We start from the raw sequence: 18536 nt of genomic DNA on the forward strand, positions 1-18536 counted from the left end.
TGACCCAAAAATGGTATGCTGATGATGGTAGCGTCGTCGGTAAGTTAGAAGATATCAGGGCACTCTTCGACAAGCTCACCGAGCTCGGTCCTAAGTATGGATATCTTGTCAATCCTCCGAAGTGTCAGTTGATAATTAAGCCAGGAGGCGAGCGCCAAGCGTCAACTGTGTTTGCAGGCACAAATGTGGAAATCACGCAGGGCGCTCGAGTCCTGGGATCAGTTATCGGAAGCTCTGAGGCCAGTAAAAATTTCCTGAAAGATGCAGAAAATAAATACACAAAAAGTTTAGACAGACTTGGTCAATTTGCTCTCACCTCTCCCCAGAATGCCTATGCATGTTTGACGAAGGGGGTTCAACAGAAGTTGAGCTTCCTTTCGCGTACTACACCTTCCATGGACGGGGTTCTGGACAAGGTGGAGGAGCGGCTTGGCCGAGTCATACCGAACATCGTCGGCAAAGAAGTAATCCAAGAGGAAAGAGAACTTTTTTCTCTCCCTCTCAGAATGGGTGGGCTTAACATCGCCCTCCCACAAGATCTTCACAAAAATCTTGAGCAATCAGTTGAACTCTCAAGACCATTGGCGTCATTCAATAATATTCAACAATGTGAAGTAGAACAAACCAAGATCAGTCTCAGACAGAAAGCAGACAATCAACGTGAACTCATCTCGAAAAAATCCAGAATCGAAAACAATCTACCAGAAATGAAGTATACCATCCAGCTGGCCTCGGAGAAAGGAGCATCAAGCTGGCTTAACGCGCTTCCGTTGTCAAAACATGGTTTTGACCTCACGAAGACTGAGTTCCGTGATGGAATAGCACTTCGCTACACCTGGGAAGCGAAGAACACGCCAGCCATATGCCCATGCGGGAAAGAATTCAGCCTCACCCATGCCCTCCATTGCGCCAAAGGCGGTTATACGCACCTACGACACAACGAAATTAGAGATGTGTTTGCAAACCTGATGGATGACGTTTGCCACGATGTACAGATAGAGCCAAAACTTCAGTCGCTCGATTGAGAAATTTTCTCGAGTAATTCCACCACCACTGATGATGACGCTCGACTGGACATCAAGGCAAACGGTCTGTGGGGCTCCCGCTTTAATCGCACTTTCTTCGATTGAAGATTTTCAACCCTCATGCGAAGAGCTGCCCTAAGACCATAAAAGATGCATACAAATATCACGAGAGCATCAAGCGAAATAAGTACGAAGAGCGAAACCGAACACAGCAGCTTCAGTGCACTGGTTTTTGCTTGTTCGGGTGGCCCAGGTCCATCAGCATCGCGCGTTATGAAACAACTCGCAACCAAGATCAGCGAAAAACGCGGAGAGCCGTACGCCGACACTATAAGCTACATCCGAACGAAAATCAGCTTCGCACTTCTGAGGAGCTGTGTTCTCTGCTTGAGGGGATGTCGTGCCCTCAAGCCTCGTGTTCTCAGTGAGACTTCGATTAGCGCCGTCGTGGAGGAGGGAAGGCTGCACTGAGTGTTTGGCTGCTTATCTTTATTCATTTGCTTATTCCTTGATGATCCATTTTTATTTTAATCCTTCCATTCTAGTTCCCTATGTGTGCTATATATATATATATAGGTGCTTTCCTCTCCACTTGTTATTTATTTTTGTGACTGGGCCGTCTTTACACTGTCTGGAGGGGAACAGCTTGGAGTGCAGCATCCGGCTACTAAGTGCTACTCATCATACCCTATTTTTCGACCTACATCCATCGATGCCGGATGGTGTACACGGCCCTTTTTTTATTTTTTTTTAGTGAATCATCTGGTACACCTTCTTTTCCTACAGAAGCAATCTTTATTTATGATGCTTTGACGTTTGACTTCTGTCAGAATTTGTAAATGTATACAAAAGTCGACTTACCACCCCCGAGTTGGCCGACTACCCTATAAGGGAATGGGATTTATCTTAATTGACGTTTTTCTTTAGTAGTAGCTAATTCATTGTCGTAAATTGCTAACGGATTTATCAAAGCGATTCCCATGAATAGCCAGACCAGACCCATGATATTATCTTAATGGTTGTCCTATACGTTCTAGTGCAATGAGAGTAATGCTGTAATTGGAGAGACCCATATGTAGAGATTGTTAAAACAGTATCTTTTTAATTTATTCTGATTTAAAATTTGCCAACTGTGTTGTTTTCTTTAATGTTGTCTTTCAGTTAAGCAATGAAAATTTGGGGCAATTTGGGTGCTTTAAATATTAGATAAAGAATGCAAAGCAATTCTTATCTCTCAGACTGCAAAGAGAAAGTGCAAATATGTCTCGGCGAGATGATGAAAGATTTTGGTTGGAATGGCACTCAAGACCGTTTCAGCTACAAAATGATAGAAGCCTTGAAACGCAGAAGACCTTTAGTTGCACCTGATGACTACTTCACAAGACACACTGGTGCGTTTTCTTTAAGTATAGCGATTTTTAGGAGCGGCGAAATGAAGTTGATCAAAGCTATTATTGGCGCCATGATTGCATTAATAACTTTACGACAAGAAAAAAAATGATGGTTCGGATCTTTTTTTTTAAAGAATAGGTGTTTATATTTTTGCGCTAAGCATTATTATAAATGACTGTCATACCAATTTTGCAACAATCGAGAGCAAAAGCCATCTCGAGAAAAAATGTTTAAAAGTTAGCCCCCAGCTATTAGTTAGGGCACGTTTTTGAAAGAGAGAGGCAGCTGACCACAGCACAAGTACATCGAATTAATTTAAATCCGCAGATCTTATTCGATGATACCACGTAGTCAAAAGTATCCGAATAAGTTTCTTGGATTTTCAAACACTCTTGAACGAAGTTGAAAGCAATTATTCTAAACGTGTCTGTTTTTGCTCTACGGTTTCCTTTAGAACGTTTTTGGTGACTTTAATGAACTTGGAATCGACTGGGACGCGTTAACGTCAAACTTGCCTGAAACAGGAGCCCTCATTGAATTTGTTGTCAAAAAAACTACCGACAACTTGTTAATGAGGGAACTCACTAAAGTGGGAATATTTTAGATCCAGCTCTTACAAATATTGACGAGTTATTTTATCAAGACAGCGAATCTTTCTTCATTGAATTTTCTGACCATAAGTATTTGTGTTTTCAGTTTCCTAATTACAGGCTGATATCTGAAGAGAACTCTTCAAAACCGCGTCTACAAAAGCATTTCTATGAAGACCTTTCCTTTGACCTCGTTACATCTGCTTTTTCAGCTATCGAAAATATTGACTCTTCTTACATTAATCACTGGTTTCTACATTTTAATGAATTTTTTTTAATTATGCGAAATGCAAAAGAAAGAAGACTCTTTTTTTCTTCTTATTACACCTCCCACACCATACATGCATTAAATAAGCGAAATAGTTTCTACCGCAGGCAACTAAAGAATGAAAATGTTTGTTATCATCCACGTTTAGAGGACTCAATTGAATTGGATACGGCAGTCTATATTGAAAAGTTTTCCCTAAATCATTCTGGCCTCCAAGCATGCTTTCAGCTACTAAACACCCTGAAAGGTGAGAGTGACTATCCTGCTGTCATGATTTAAAACGATGAGAATATTTTGACTAACTTATCTGGAGCTGAATCCTTCAATAAATATTTTTCCAGCGTATTCTCTCATTCAATGGAGGTGAATTTCAGTGAATTTTGATCCAAATTATTTCTTTTAATTTAAATGATGATGAGGAAGCTCTAAGTATCTCAACTCCTGGATGCGGCCGGATCTTGTGCCTGGAGAATTCCTTAAATGGTTTTCTACCAGTGTATTTTCCCAGGTTTTTAAATTACTCAAATCTCTTTCCCTGTGGTCACACTTCCCTGATTTCTGGAAAAATTCCTCGATAAAACCACATTTTAAGAAAGACAACCCAAGACGTCACATCTTATAGACCAATAAGCAATCTTTCCAAATTGGCTATGGCATTCGAAAGAATTATTTACAGAAACTTATAGGGGTCACATGATATCAAAATTGTGATTGTCAATTTGTGTTTATCAACAAACGATTGGTTGTTCTCCAACTTCTATTTCTTCATGATTTGTAAGATAACTTCGATCAAAAATTTTACTTATGTATGTTACCTTGACTTCAGTAAAGCATTCGACGAAGTGCGTCATCACATCCTCCGCAGAGAGATAAAAGAATTTGGGGTAGGCGGATCTCTGCTTGATATAATTAGCTCCTACCTCTGTGGAAGACATCAGCACGTTATTGTAGGCTCATCAGAATCTGATATTATCCCTGTGACAAGCGGCGTGCCTCAGGCCTCAATATTGGGCCCCCTGATCTTTGTATGTTTCATCAATGACCTTGCTAACCTACCTACTTTTTCAAAGCTGTTCATATACGCTGATGATAGCAAACTATAGTCCTCCTCGGTACATGAACTTGAAAGCGATCTACAACACTTTGTTACCTGGATTTCAGATAATGGAATGCATTTCAATTTGCAAAAAACGCATTACCTGTTCATTGGTAGTAAAGGCTCTGATGAAAAAGAATTGAAATTAAGCTCTGCTGTCGTTCTAGCATCTGAAGCAAATACCGATCTTGGTCTAATAATAGAGGAGCACCTCAAATGGGGATGTCATGTGAAAACCAATCTTCAAAATTTTGTTGGTGCTTTCTTGAAACGAAATCTTCCCATATACATAGCAAAGAGTTCAAAAATTAACATCTATCGGTCTTTCTTTGTTTCAGTTCTATTTCAAGCTTCAGAAGTCTGGATGCCCTCTAACACGGATTTGAAGAAAATAGAGTTGTTCCAGAAACGGGCTACCAAATGGTATTCAAGCAAGTCAAACTACGTTGACCGACTCCGAGAATCTAAGTTGATGCCCTTCAGTCTTTATCCCGAATACAAAGAGTTACTATTATTGAACAAAATGGTCTCTGGTGGCTTTGAGTTTCACGTTCAAGTTTTAATAGATATTCAGAAGCCGACCAAATACCCTCTCCGAAGGCCAGAAAACTGCAATTTAAAATACCGAAGCGAGGGAAAAAGTTATCTGATGCGGATTTCTTCGTGCGAGCTGCTCGGGCTGGAAACTACATACAGCAGAAAACAAACTTGAATGTGTTTGATGATCACTTATCTTTTAAACGCGCTTTGAAGAAAAAAGTTTATCTCTCAATAATTTTTTTAAAGCAATTGCTGAATAAGTTAAAAAAGTCTTCTCTCTCTCTCTATACAACCCCAGATACGTAGTATGTGTCATTACATAGCAAATTACTGGTTGATATAGCACATGAAATCGGGGTTGTTTATAAATAATATAATTCTACTTCTTTTCACTCGATTCATTGCCTCCCTCCCTCGTTTCTGTATGTGACCCCTTCCCTGTCCCAGTACGTTATGACACTCAGTTACAGCGCACGTGTCATTCGATAATAAATCATTGTAGAGATTTGGCAAGAGCGCTTGAGGGCTGCAAATAATGAGCACTCGAAATTTGAGGTCAATCTATAAAAGAGAAAGGTCTTTTGGTCTTGCATGAGCTTTCTACAACTGACGAAATAATTGAAACGATATAGCTCAAGAAACGATATGAGCTGATCAATGGTGGTTGCGATCGATCCCAGATCAAAATTCGAAACTTTATGCCTTTCATGGATCTCATTGTCGTTTCGATTGACCGACCAGATATTAATATTTTTACTATCATGTCAGCAATCAGCTCAACATCAAACAGCAATCAGATCAGCTCAACATCAAACAAAATGAACTGCTATACTGGTTTTATTGTTCCATTACTGACGTACTCTTCTTAAGCATGGTTGCCAAAGCGCACCAACATGTACAAAATTGAAAAAGTGAAGATCATGGCCACTAAATGGATTTTAGGAAATTCACTTCGAAGTTACAAGAGCGTCCCATTAGCCTTAAACTTCTCCCACTATGTCACTACGTTGAACCGCATTATCTTCTTCTCTTCCTAGCTATTACACGTAATGAGTGACATTCCAACAAATTTTGAAGGCCTCGAAGACGAGAGGACAAGGCAACACTGCAGAGGTGAACTGAAAATTGAAAATAACCGACTAGTCAAGTCCGATGAAAACTTCTTCTACCGAACCAAAAAAACTACGTTGTTAATAGAAATATTCAAAATTTAAACAAACACACTATCACTAAAGCATACGGGCACTTTTTCACAACTCAATTCAGCTTAACAAACAAATGCTCTTCGCGTATAATTTGCAGATGTGACAATTGTAATAGTTGGAAAAAACTTGACAACTGAAACTGTACTGACACAGGGGCACAAATTGAACCCCGGGGAAACATACCCAAATCTTCTACTAACTACTACTATCAATTGCCGCAGTATCCTCTCTATCAACAAACGTATTCTACTTTCAAATGTCCTTCCCTTACACCAGCCTGACATCGCCTGCCTTACTGAAATCTGGCTGGACTCAAATTTTACTTCAACATACTCTGAATAGTGATTGTTATAGCTGCTAGGACTGATTGCAGTTCTGGTTTATATGGCGGTGTTGCTATTATATACAGCAACAAATTTTGATTGACGGTCATACCTCAAATACGAGACTCACTGCATGTGTACTATTGAGATCGGTGAAGATGGAGTTTCTATTTTGTTGATTTACTGATATAACCCTCCTAAATCCAGTGCGTCTAATCAAAAATGGACTTGACTTACATCTGTACTTGAGCCGCTGGTTTCTAATTTTGATAATTTAATTATTACAGGTGACTTCATTGAACCTGATATTGATTGGCAATCATTTACCTCAAACTCCAGTGAGATGGACACTTTTTTCGATTTTCTTGTTGGCAAAAACCTGCAAAAATCAGTTACAGTACCCACCCACTCTTCTGGAAATATACTCGACTTTGTGTTCTCTAAGGTTCATGAAGTGTACATACCAGATAATCATTTTTTGAATACCGCGTTCTCTTATCGTTATGCTGCCGTGAGCTCTCAGCCGTCTACTATATTCCCCGAAATTATTATGATAATATCAAGCTAGTTTGATCGTGCAGTTTGTTTTCATTGGGTCGCAACACTCTCCAACGTTTTTATTCCCTTTTTCTTGATGAAATTCAAAACATCCATCGTCCTTTTCACAAGTCTCAGATATCTGAACGCAGGGCCTTATCATGGTACTATAATTCTCCCACAATGCATAAATTGAATATTCCTTCATACCGCGCTTCGTAATACCAGCTACTATTTTCCTCAGCAGATTCAACTTTGCTTAAAATCGTTGATGAATCTGTAGAGCTTGGTACGGTGTTAATTTGTGAAAACGCCACCTCCTCTTATTTCTGGAATCCAATCTTGTTTTGCACTCTTACAATATCTGTTGAGAGATACAATTCATTGTGATAGGGTGTACAACAGTAAAACAATTCGTGGTTTTTCTGCTATAGCCAATGCCTTCAACGATTATTTTGTCGATGTCTTCCAGCCTGCTTTTGATTTTTTGGAAATCTGTGCGATCGCAATCACAATGTCATGATCCTCAACTCTGATGAATTATCTCAAGCTTTAGCTCAAGCTTCGATGGGTGTTGGATATAATCTTATCGATTGTTTTCCATTTGCAGAAATTTTTAACGCTATATTATCAGGTAGCTTTCCTGGTCATGGAAATTTGCAGTCCGTATTCCTTTTTTTCAAGAGTTGTTCAAAGAGGAACATAGCTTCATACAGGCCTCAAAGAGCAACATAGCTTCATACAGGCTTCATAGCTTCATACAGAGGAACATACAGGCCTCAAAGAGGAACATAGCTTCATACAGGCTTCATAGCTTCATACAGAGGAACATACAGGCCTCAAAGAGGAACATAGCTTCATACAGGCTTCATAGCTTCATACATAGGAACATAGCTTCATGGGAGAATATATGTATTCTCCCAAAGCTCTCTTTGGTGTTGGAAAGACTTATCTTCAATAAGTTATTTTCCCTCATGAGATAAAATGTCTGATTATCAGTTTGGTTTCATGAGGGGCAGATCAACAATCAAACAGCTAATATCATCTTGAGGAGATATACAACAATTGGGTTGACAACTGTCTGTTGCCATCTTGACGCTTTGTTATTGTTAGCCTTTATCAACGATCTTCCAACTTTGGCCAGCACATAAACAATTTACCTTTTTGGTGATGATAGCAAATTCATCGATACAAATATCACTAGCCCACAAACGGATCTTGATAGCTGTTTTAACTGGACCAGAAAAAAATACACGGAGTTTAATGATTTTAAAACACATTTTGTAGTAATTGGTAACAAAGCAGAAATTCGAGAGCTGAAAATTTATATTTCAAACATTCGTTCATCAAAGCATGTTAAAGACCTCGGTATCTTAATTTCAAATGAGCTATTTGTTCAAACTATCTCCATTCGTCCTGGCCTATGCTATTCTCTTATGATATCCGTATAAATTGGTCCTTCAAACTTCCCATGTCAACGATTTATGCTCTAAAATTTATAGCTACTAACAACTTTGTTGCATGGTTCTCATAATCGGTGTCTGTGTTGAAATGAACAAAATGGAATCATTTCGAACCAGGTGTACTAAGTGGATAACTTTTGGAGCTAGATATTGTGAATGACTGCTGAAATGTATTTTGCTGCACATCTCTATTGTTGCAGCCTAAAGACCTATTGTTGCTCAATCGTCTTCTGAACAGACTTGTATCAGTTTGACATGGAGCGATTTGTCCATATCCAATACAACCCTTCCCTTAGAAGTTTCTCCAAGCCTCTTTTAGTTATGAGAAAAACGAGAAAATCTCTCCCTGATGGAAGCTTTTTGGTTCGCGTCCTCAAACTGTCTAACAAACTTCATTCTGACAACAATGTCATCGAACGTTTTCGTTGACCCTTTGCTCTTTCGTAAAGATCTAAAGACACTCCTTTTAATAGCCGCGAAGCGATAGCGGCTATTATTGGGGACATCGTGGTTTTTTACGACTCGAAGAGGAGTATTGGTTTTCTCTCGGTCTTTTTTTTACAGGAAGTAGATTTGTTCACGCGGCATTTTGACCTAAAAGCGAAAGTGAGAAAAGCTGTGTCGGTGAACAGATTTTCGCTAAGCGAGAGAAATTTTTTGATCATGCCCTTCGTTTAGTGAATGACTTTTTGACTGTGAAAAGTAGTTTTTGACTGAATGGCACATACAGATAACCGTTTTTAGCCGTTTTTTGGACTAAGTGGCCCAATTTTTTTGCTTTTAATTTGGTTTCTTATAGAAATAAAGTTTATTCGATACTATATTGAAATGTCAACCTCGGAAATTGATTCCACAGTGTTTTGCAGAGCCTGAAAATGCGTTTCAAGTTGAAAATTGGCACATATTTCTTGATTTTTTGTTAATTCTTGGCTTTTTTTTCTATTAATTTTTTCATTTTTGGATCTTTTAACCGTATTTTTGTCAAAAATCAGTTAATATGGCAACTTCTCTTTGATAATTCATATACACAACGCCTCTTTCTACCTCGATGTAATTTTGTTTTTATAAAATTTACATATGCTAATCCGATTTTGGTAGTTTTTTTTTCCAATTTTTGTCAGTTTTTTGTTTGTAATTGCTAGAAATAGTATTTTTGTGCAACATGAGGGACTTTAATTTTGTTTCAATAAAAATTCAATCATTCTTTGGCGTTAGGTTTTTGAAAAACTGTTAGAAGTTTTTCATAAATGCTGTTTTAAAAGTTTTTTGACCATTTTTTTGCAAGATGTTTCATTTTTTCGTATTTATGAATTCTGCTTTTTTCCTATTTTTTGTTCTCTTCAGGAGAATAGATCTTTGTATCGGATGATTAGTTATCTTTTATATGTCTTGAAAGCTGAACAATGAAATGTATTCGTTTTTCTTGAATTTTTAATTGATTTTTAACTTTCAAAAATGAAGAATGTGTTTGTTACGGTTTGTAATTGCTAGAAATAGTATTTTTGTGCAACATGAGGGACTTTAATTTTGTTTCAATAAAAATTCAATCATTCTTTGGCGTTAGGTTTTTGAAAAACTGTTAGAAGTTTTTCATAAATGCTGTCTTAAAAGTTTTTTGACCATTTTTTTGCAAGATGTTTCAATTTTTCGTATTTATGAATTCTGCTTTTTTCCTATTTTTTGTTCTCTTCAGGAGAATAGATCTTTGTATCGGATGATTAGTTATCTTTTATATGTCTTGAAAGCTGAACAATGAAATATATTCGTTTTTCTTGAATTTTTAATTGATTTTTAACTTTCAAAAATGAAGAATGTGTTTGTTACGGTGTACCTTACATTGTGCCCATATTCTTCACATTTTAGTTTGTATCTTTTTATCTTTGTCCTGGCACCTACTTTTTTTTCGGTATATTGATTTTCAGTTTTCAAAAATGAATGATTTCAGCTTTTTCTTAGATTTTCGTCTTTTCTTTGGTTTGCATTTGATTTCATTCAACATAAGGCTGTACTGAGAGTTTGATAGCACGCCTTTTCCGCAATTTCCACTTAAGACTATTTACTGCAACTTTCTTCCGTCCTTGTTATTAAATTAAACGATTTTTTGCATTTGAATATTCTTTTGCTGCTTATGTATTTTCTATGATCAATTTAATTTTTGATATAGTATGAAATCATGTTGTCTAGCATATGTAGAGCAAGGAACAAGTGTGTGTTGTTTTTTGTCTTAGTTGCAGTGATAAGAAATTTAATTATAGGTGTTTTCTGATTCTTAAATTTGAGCTTTCTGTTCTGAAAAGATTTAACTTAGTTTCTAAGTTTATTATCTGCCGTTTGCTTTCGCGATCTTCTTCAGATTTAAATCATGAATTATTTGAGTGCAATTGATAACCTTGTCAGCTTTTTAAGTCTATCACTTTTTTGACCTCTGCAATTCGGTTTTTTAACGTTACCAAACGTTTTAAGTGATATAAAATTTTGCTGCATTTTGTTTCTCTTGGTGACAGTGGTTTAAGTTTCACCAATTTTTAGAGCAGACCTGGAAAGGTAGTGAGTTAATGGTTTAATACAGAAAGTAGTGGCTTACGCTGCAATTACGGTTTTCTTAGTGAAGTTTTGATGCTTCGAGTCGCTTCCGGCTATGTTTTTTAAATCGTCGTCTCCATCGATGATTCTTACGACCTGACTTCTTGGAATTGACTTCTTGGAATTGACTTCAGTGACTTCTGTTGCTTTGCAGTCAAAATTTGTGTGTCTGACGTCATTTTTTCTGCTTTTAGGTCAATTGCGTGACTTACCTCACTCACAAAAATGACTTCTGAACTCACTTATGGAACTTTAAATTTTATGAACATAAAATAGTGTGCATCTAAGTAGTGCCAAACTTTTATGCCCTAGTTCTTGATTATTAGTCTTGAGCTTCTGATTTCAAATATCAATTTTGAAAAAGCTCTCTTAGCGCCTTTTCCCTATAGACTGTATATGTCAAAAAATTGACAGTCCGAATGTAACCCAAAAAGTGTAGTTGTCTATTAAAGGACTGGTGGTCGATCTGTCTATCTTATTTCTTTAGTTGTTTCAATTAATGGAAGGCCACAAGCGTCTATCGCGGCTATTTTCCGGCAATCTGTCGGCTATGTTTCTGCTTTTAGGTCAATTGCGTGACATACTTCACTCAAAAAAGGGCTTCTCAACTCACTTAATGAACTTGTATGAACCTTTACTAGTTAAAAATCAATAGTGTGCATCTAAGTAGTGCCAAACGTATGTTAAATGAGATTTTGATTTGAACATTAATTATGAAAAGGCTCTATTAGGGGCTTTTCCTTATAGAGCTTATGTGTTTAAAAAACTGACAGTCGGAATCTAACCCAAAAAGTCTAGTGTTCTATTAAAGGACTGGTGTTCAATCTGTCTATCTTATTTCTTTAGTTGTTTCAATTCCATGGAAGGCCACAAGCGTCTATCGCGGCTATTTTCCGGCAATCTACCGGCTATGTTCAAGTTTTTGTTGAATAAGTTCGATAACCGTTCGTCATTTTAAGTGTTTTGATTGAGCAATTAAATCTTTTATTACTACCACTACTTCTAGGGGGGAGGGGGCAAAAGGAAAGGATCCCTCTCATGTGACGTCGTTTTCAGAATGGCTGGAGAAATTGATGCGGACATGCTTTGAGATATCAAGGAGCAATGACCTGGGTCGTCTATCACAAGACGGAGCGATCGAGCATGGACAATTATCAAATCAATTCATGGACCAGGGGTGCACACGTCTCTTCATGTCATCTGTTACACTGACTGACTTTGTTTTCGCAGCTAAGATAGACGGCAACCGGCCAAATGGTATTTGCTCTTTTGGAGAAATGGGCGCTATTGTGAATCTACCTCTGAACGAATTGCGCCTAGGTTCGAAAAATGTAATTTCCTTACAATGAAACAACTTGATCTGAGCGATCAAATTTTCCGATTCCCCTTGCTTTTTTTAGAAAAAAATCAAACGTATTTCTTGCAACATTGACTTTCTGAGTTCGAATTGAATTCCAAAATTCAACGACTGTCCTAAAGAAAAATTATATTTTTTTTCTAAATTTTCAAAATTCTGGTTCATGCGATTTTCGTTAAGCTCGTGAACGATGATAATCAATTTTTTAATGGTGAACTTATTTTATCGCACTGTTATCCAGACAATCGAAAAAATCGTCAAACTGCTCATAGCAATTAATAAAAAAAAACTTTTTAGAAAGAGGCGAGTTTTTACTTTAATACTATTTCTATTATACAGCAGTGAGTTGGCAGATTTTTTAGGGAAGATATCAATAATTGCAGGAAAGGTTTTGAAAATTTTAGATTTTTAAAGTATGATCTCCAGGCTGTTTAAGTACTCTCAAACAAAGTTTGTAGCAATTATTTTAGTCCTGTTGATCTTTTTTATGCGAATTTTGGGCTTCGACAGTACCTAGCTACGGTTTAGTGAGTCTAGTTTTTGCGTAAACAAGTTAGCTGGAAATAGCAAAAAGCGATAGATGGAAATGGTGTTTTATAACTACCGCAGGCTGTTATCTTTTCCACTAATCTATAGCTCGATAAAAAGCTAGCTTTTTATTTGATCTAGAAGAGAAGCAAATTTTGTAAATGTGTGTGTAGTTTTACGACTCGAAGAGGAGTATTGGTATATTAAGAGGAGTATTTTAAAGTTAGAGCAAGTTTGTTAATTACTTTTGACTTCTTTCATTTCGAACGTTTACCTCTGTTTTTGATTGTTGACTTGTTTTCGAACATTGGACTTTAACAGTAGCCTTATTACTTCTAGTTATTAACAGTAAACTTATTAACAGTAGACTTATCAACAGCCTTATTAACAGTAGACTTTTGACTTCTTTCATTTCGAACGTTTACCTCTGTTTTTGATTGTTGACTTGTTTTCGAACATTGGACTTCAACAGTACCTTATTACCCCTGCTTATTTACACAACAGATCCCACCCACCTACTTGCCTTCTCCCCCACCTACCTACCTACCTGCAACCCCCACCTGCCTACTTACATGCAACCCCCCATCACCTACCCACACCCCAGAACTAATTTTTTAATGTGTTTTAGTGGGCTACTTTTTTCGTGTCTATTTTGACGTTCTGATTTCGTTAAGTTCAGATTAGAGATTATAATGCACGACGCTTCGAGTCGTTTCCAGTCTGCTAGCGCCTTGTTTTTTATGCAAAATTTTTGCTTGACCGTTTTTTGACTTTTCGGTTGACTTTTACGCCCTTGACTTTCTTCGTTTTGCGTGATCTTAAGTTTTCTCTTTACAATTCCAAGCTGGTGAACTCTATTAGTTGCAATTTTATGCTAAAAGTTAAATGATAAGTGCGCCAAAATTGGTGCTATATTTCACTTTAAATCCTAATTATATATTAACATCTAATGAGGTTATTTGAAGCCCCCTAGTGAATTTCTTAGTCCCAATCAGGCTAACCCCTGGTTTTTAAGATATTTGTAAAACTGACGTGCAAGGGCTTTGGTGATAAGTCTCAGTTGATAAATCTCATAAAAGTTATGGAAAGTTTTTTCACTCTGTTTTATTTTTTTTGCTTCCCATCCAAAATTTTTTGCCAGGACCTTACGAAATGCTTCCCAGCCACTACCTTATGACATGACAATAAAATATTTGGTTTTCTGGCTTTTTAAATGCAAAAAGTTAAATTGTGTTCACTAAAGAAGCTGGTAGAATAATAGCTAGGCAATAGAACTGAATTGATAGATAGGATGTGTGCCGGTGATGGGAGGGAGGTTGGCGGGAGGATTTAACGGTTCGATTTCTTGGGGAAGGTGTATTGGAAGGAGTATATGAGGTAGAGATGGGGATTGTTCAAGGGTTAAATATTACTAGAGGTTACTAACTACTACGCTAGAAATCTACTGAATACACTTAAAGTTGGTGTCCATCAGTCAGAAACAGAAATGACTGTTTGAATAGAGAGAAGTCAAGATCATGAGCAAAGGTGCTACAGTTAAAAAATATAGATAGTAGCCTCCGGAGACACCAAATGGATGGATCTTAAAATTAAGACCAAACATTTTTTTTTCCAGAAACTGAAATTGTTTTTGGGAATGCATGATTGATAATACCTATTACAATAATAGCAACTGATTTCATATAAACGAATTAATGAACTAGAAGATAGGTTTATTTTTGCTCCAGTGACCGTCAATTAACAGGACTCTCGGTTAGCAATGACAATTGAGATTGTGAATGTCGAAGTCATGTCATGAGTGCGTGGTTGGTTACTCATGCGTGATAAAATTGATTTTTCCGGTTTTTGTTCAGACGCGTGAACAACGAAAAAAGGAACCATAGCCGGTGGACTACCGAAACTTTCGACTCGCTCTGTAATTTGAGAAATATTAACAACTTTGACAATATTTTGCAAATCCAGGACTTGAAAAATAATATACTCAAAATATAACGAAAAAACTTTTGAACTTCTTATTGTGCGGATAGCTTTGACCCGTTAACTTCAATTATACGGGCTGATGAATTGGTGAATGTAGATTTGTCAGCCGTTTCCTCCACATTAAACTGAATGAATTGGTTAAATACTGGTTGAAAAGCGTCAAAATCTACAAAAAATAGAAAACGTAGATTTTCAAAACGCCTCTCAGCTTACAAAACTAGGGAATTGCTAACGCTTATAATTCACGCTTTCGACATGAAGAATGAACAAATTAATCTTTTTTATTTTTTTCAGCTGATTTATCTAAAAACTTTGGCACTTGTGCCGTCTCGCGTTTGAACTGCACTCCGATAAAGCTATCAATCAAAAAATTGTATCTGGAAGATGGGTAGTCTTGGCCGAGAAGCTTACTTCTTAACCACTTTGCGACTATCAAAAGACCCCCAATCCTAGTAAGCGAACAAAGAAGTCGAACAAAATTGTCGGATATGTGTAAAAAAATCTGAAAAAAAAAACGAAATAAAAAATTTAAAAACACTGTAAAATGTGAAAAAATACACCTCAAAGAATTTTTTCCCTTTTATTATTTTTTTTCAGCGTGATCTTTATCATCACTCGAATACTTATATTAAAGAGTGTGAAAAACAGTTAAAACCGTTGCCGGAATGGACTCGAGGTAAATGACTGAGGTATTAGTCAGTAGATACTCAATTGAAGGACCTATTCTGTTTTTCCCCTTCCCCCAGTGTTTTATGACCCCCCAATTCTGTTTGTGTTGTTATGTAGCATTTTACTATGTAAAAATAGCACGTGCTCATGGGTGACAGAAAAGATGTGTGCTCACTAAGCTGGGGTTCCGAAACCGAGTAGGTTCGAATTGAACTATATATTTCATTGTGCTATCCAATTCGAAGCAAAAGAGAAAAATGGAAAGAGCCAGATCTGAGAAAAATCGCGGAATCCTGAACATTTATTCTGAACAGAAGGGGTAATACAGATTTTGTTCAACAATGACATGAAGAAAAGACACGAAAAAACGAAGTTAATATTTAGATATCATTTTTCTAATTTATCTTAAACTTGTGACGCCCATAAACTACTCTCGAGAAATTTGGCGATAGTTTCTTTTCGATCAGTGACTCCGCACGTGATGAGACATACAATAGAAGGAGTTAATACTCGCCCATCAAACATCCCCGTGTCTTCTGAGAAACAAAATTTGTAGAAAAAGTGTTTGCACTAGTGTAGTTTTTCTTATATGCCCTGATAACAAAATAAAATGGCAGAGCATTTGAGCATTTCAAACTTTGACAAAAACTGGTTAAAGGGCGACTTATTTTTTTTATCTCGAAAACAATCATAAAAGGTCAACCATTCTTTTTCTAATACCCACTGCAACTATGCTACTATATTTAATTCCAGCTTTTCTATACTTTTTTTAAGTGACACTGTTAATGTTTTAAATTTACGGTGCAATATTATATTCTTCGTAATAAATTTTCCTGGAACGATTTTGATTCTGATTTGAAGATTTGTGTTTAGATAACCAAAGTGAGAATTTTAAGAAGTGGTGTGAGTCGTGCAAGATGTACTTGATGCGTTCAACTGCCGATGGACTCAAAGACATTAAAACATATCAACTTGGTGCCTTAGACAAATTACTATCAAATAAAAACGGCGATTGGCTGAAATTAAAACCTGCCGTAAAACTTAAAAAATCGAAATCGTCATCTGAAGGTCAAAATACGGATAGCTTTACGCCAGTTGCTAAACGTCGGGAAATTGGAGGTAAAGAGTATTGGTTCCTCGTATGGAACGACCTGCGGGCAGAATTTAACGATAAATTCGATGAATTCAAAAAGGACGGGAGATCTAAGAGAGGTGTTTCGGGCAACTCTAATCAGGAAACATTGGTTGCGAAGAAATACTACAATCTTGTGGTTACATTCGATCTACCTCCTCAAAATATCCACACCAGTCGATCGCATGACTTCCGTTAGTTTATTTGAATTAATTTCGAAGTGCATGGAAATGTTTAATCAGACAAAGTAATTACTTACTTTAAAATCTCCCAGTTTTAGAATCTGAAATTTAAAATAAAAATTAACCGTGTACATGCTCACAAAGTTTACTTCCAAAACAAATTTTTTTTTGAAATCTCAAACATGTAAATTCGAATAACCCCAAGGTTAAAGTTACATGTTGTAATATTATAAATCAAACATACTACATCTTTCCCTTGAATAACTAAACATAATAATAATAATAAAAAACTAAGGTTCAGTTTCTAGTTCTTGTGAATTATTTTATAAAAATAAACTTTTAAAGCCTTCAATTTTTTTGTCCATTGGAACTCGTTTGTGTCTTTTTTGCATCTCTTCCTTTAATTCTTTTTTAAATTTTTTGATTTTTCCTTTCTTAGAGCTCTTGGAAGTTTATTCCATTTCCGAACAAAGTTTCTTATAATTGAATTTTGACTCCATTTTGATTTACATTTTGTTGTGATAGAAAAATCATATGTACGCTTATTAACTTTAATTTCAACGTCTCCGATTACTCTGAATTTTTTTGGTCTTGTATGTTTGTTTGTTGGACAATATCGAAAAGTCTATTTAATGAAGTTTTTGCTATTTGAAGTTCTGCGGGAAGTATTTTATTTTCAAGAAGTAGTTTATGAGCACTGTCATATTTTGTTCGAAAAAAGCAAACTTGTATGCCCCATCTAATTTGTTTGTTTATTCTGTCAATTGAGTAGGACGGCGAACTTTGAAAAAATATTGGACTAAATTCTAAATGAGATAAAACAAGTGATCTAAAGAGATTTATTCGAGCCTTTAAAGGTATTTGATTGCTTACCAAATAAATTGATCTGATAGCTAAAGCCATTTTACTGATCACATTATTAAGTTGTTTTTGGTACGTCAACTCTTTGTCAAGAATAACACCTAAGTATCTGACTTCATCGGTTGGTTTCAATGAATGACTATTAAATTCAACGCAATTGACAGTTGTTAACTTCTCATTTTTGAAAACCATTATTTCTGTTTTCCCTTCATTTAGAGTTAACTTGTTTTGTTTCGTATATTGTTCAGTTTCCATCAATTTGTCAGTTTCCATCAATGCTATAAATTGTAAATTATGTAATGTTTGGTTTCGTTATAATGTAAAAATATTTTAAAATCTTTCAAATTGCTCTCAAATGAAGTTTGTAGCAATTATATTACGCGTGTCGTCTTTTTCATGCGATTTTTTGCTTGACCGATTTGTTTGACCGCCTGACAAATTTGACTTTTCGTCCTCAAAAACCGGATAAACAGGTAGCGCTCAGAGGGCATTAAGTTCTCTTAGATCCCTAAGCCTTACTATACTCTAAGAATGCCATTCACCGAAACTTTTTTGAGGAGACAATTTCATGGTCAAGAAGTTTGAACACCCTTATTTATGTTCATTGCTTTGTCTGTTACTGGGTTTTTCTTCTTTTGGTCTTTCTTTCGAATTTAATCTTCAATTTTTTCCTTTTCTGCCAACTTTAATCGAACAAAACTTTATATGCCTCCTTTTTCTTGATTTTAAGAAAATATTTTGTAGGTTGTCTTACACTGATTGTAATGTGTCAAGTTCGTAGCGTGGTCTTAGTCTGGCGAAAAAT

At 36.3% G+C, this 18536-nt stretch overlaps 1 protein-coding gene across 1 annotated transcript in view; it reads left to right on the forward strand.

The window, feature by feature from the left end:
• Positions 1 to 2173: 2173 nt before the first annotated feature.
• The window catches only part of LOC142354428 (uncharacterized), a 39476-nt gene continuing 23113 nt past the window's right edge, over positions 2174 to 18536 (forward strand). Inside the window, exons 1-3 of the mRNA XM_075406723.1 lie at positions 2174 to 2416; positions 12079 to 12342; positions 16430 to 16882. Of these exons, the coding sequence (XP_075262838.1) occupies positions 2239 to 2416; positions 12079 to 12342; positions 16430 to 16882 (895 nt within the window). The 5' untranslated portion in view covers positions 2174 to 2238. The remainder of the gene's footprint in view (positions 2417 to 12078; positions 12343 to 16429; positions 16883 to 18536) is intronic.

Source organism: Convolutriloba macropyga, chromosome 15 (assembly GCF_964194025.1).
Source record: "Convolutriloba macropyga chromosome 15, txConMacr16.3, whole genome shotgun sequence".
NCBI lineage: Eukaryota > Metazoa > Xenacoelomorpha > Acoela > Convolutidae > Convolutriloba > Convolutriloba macropyga.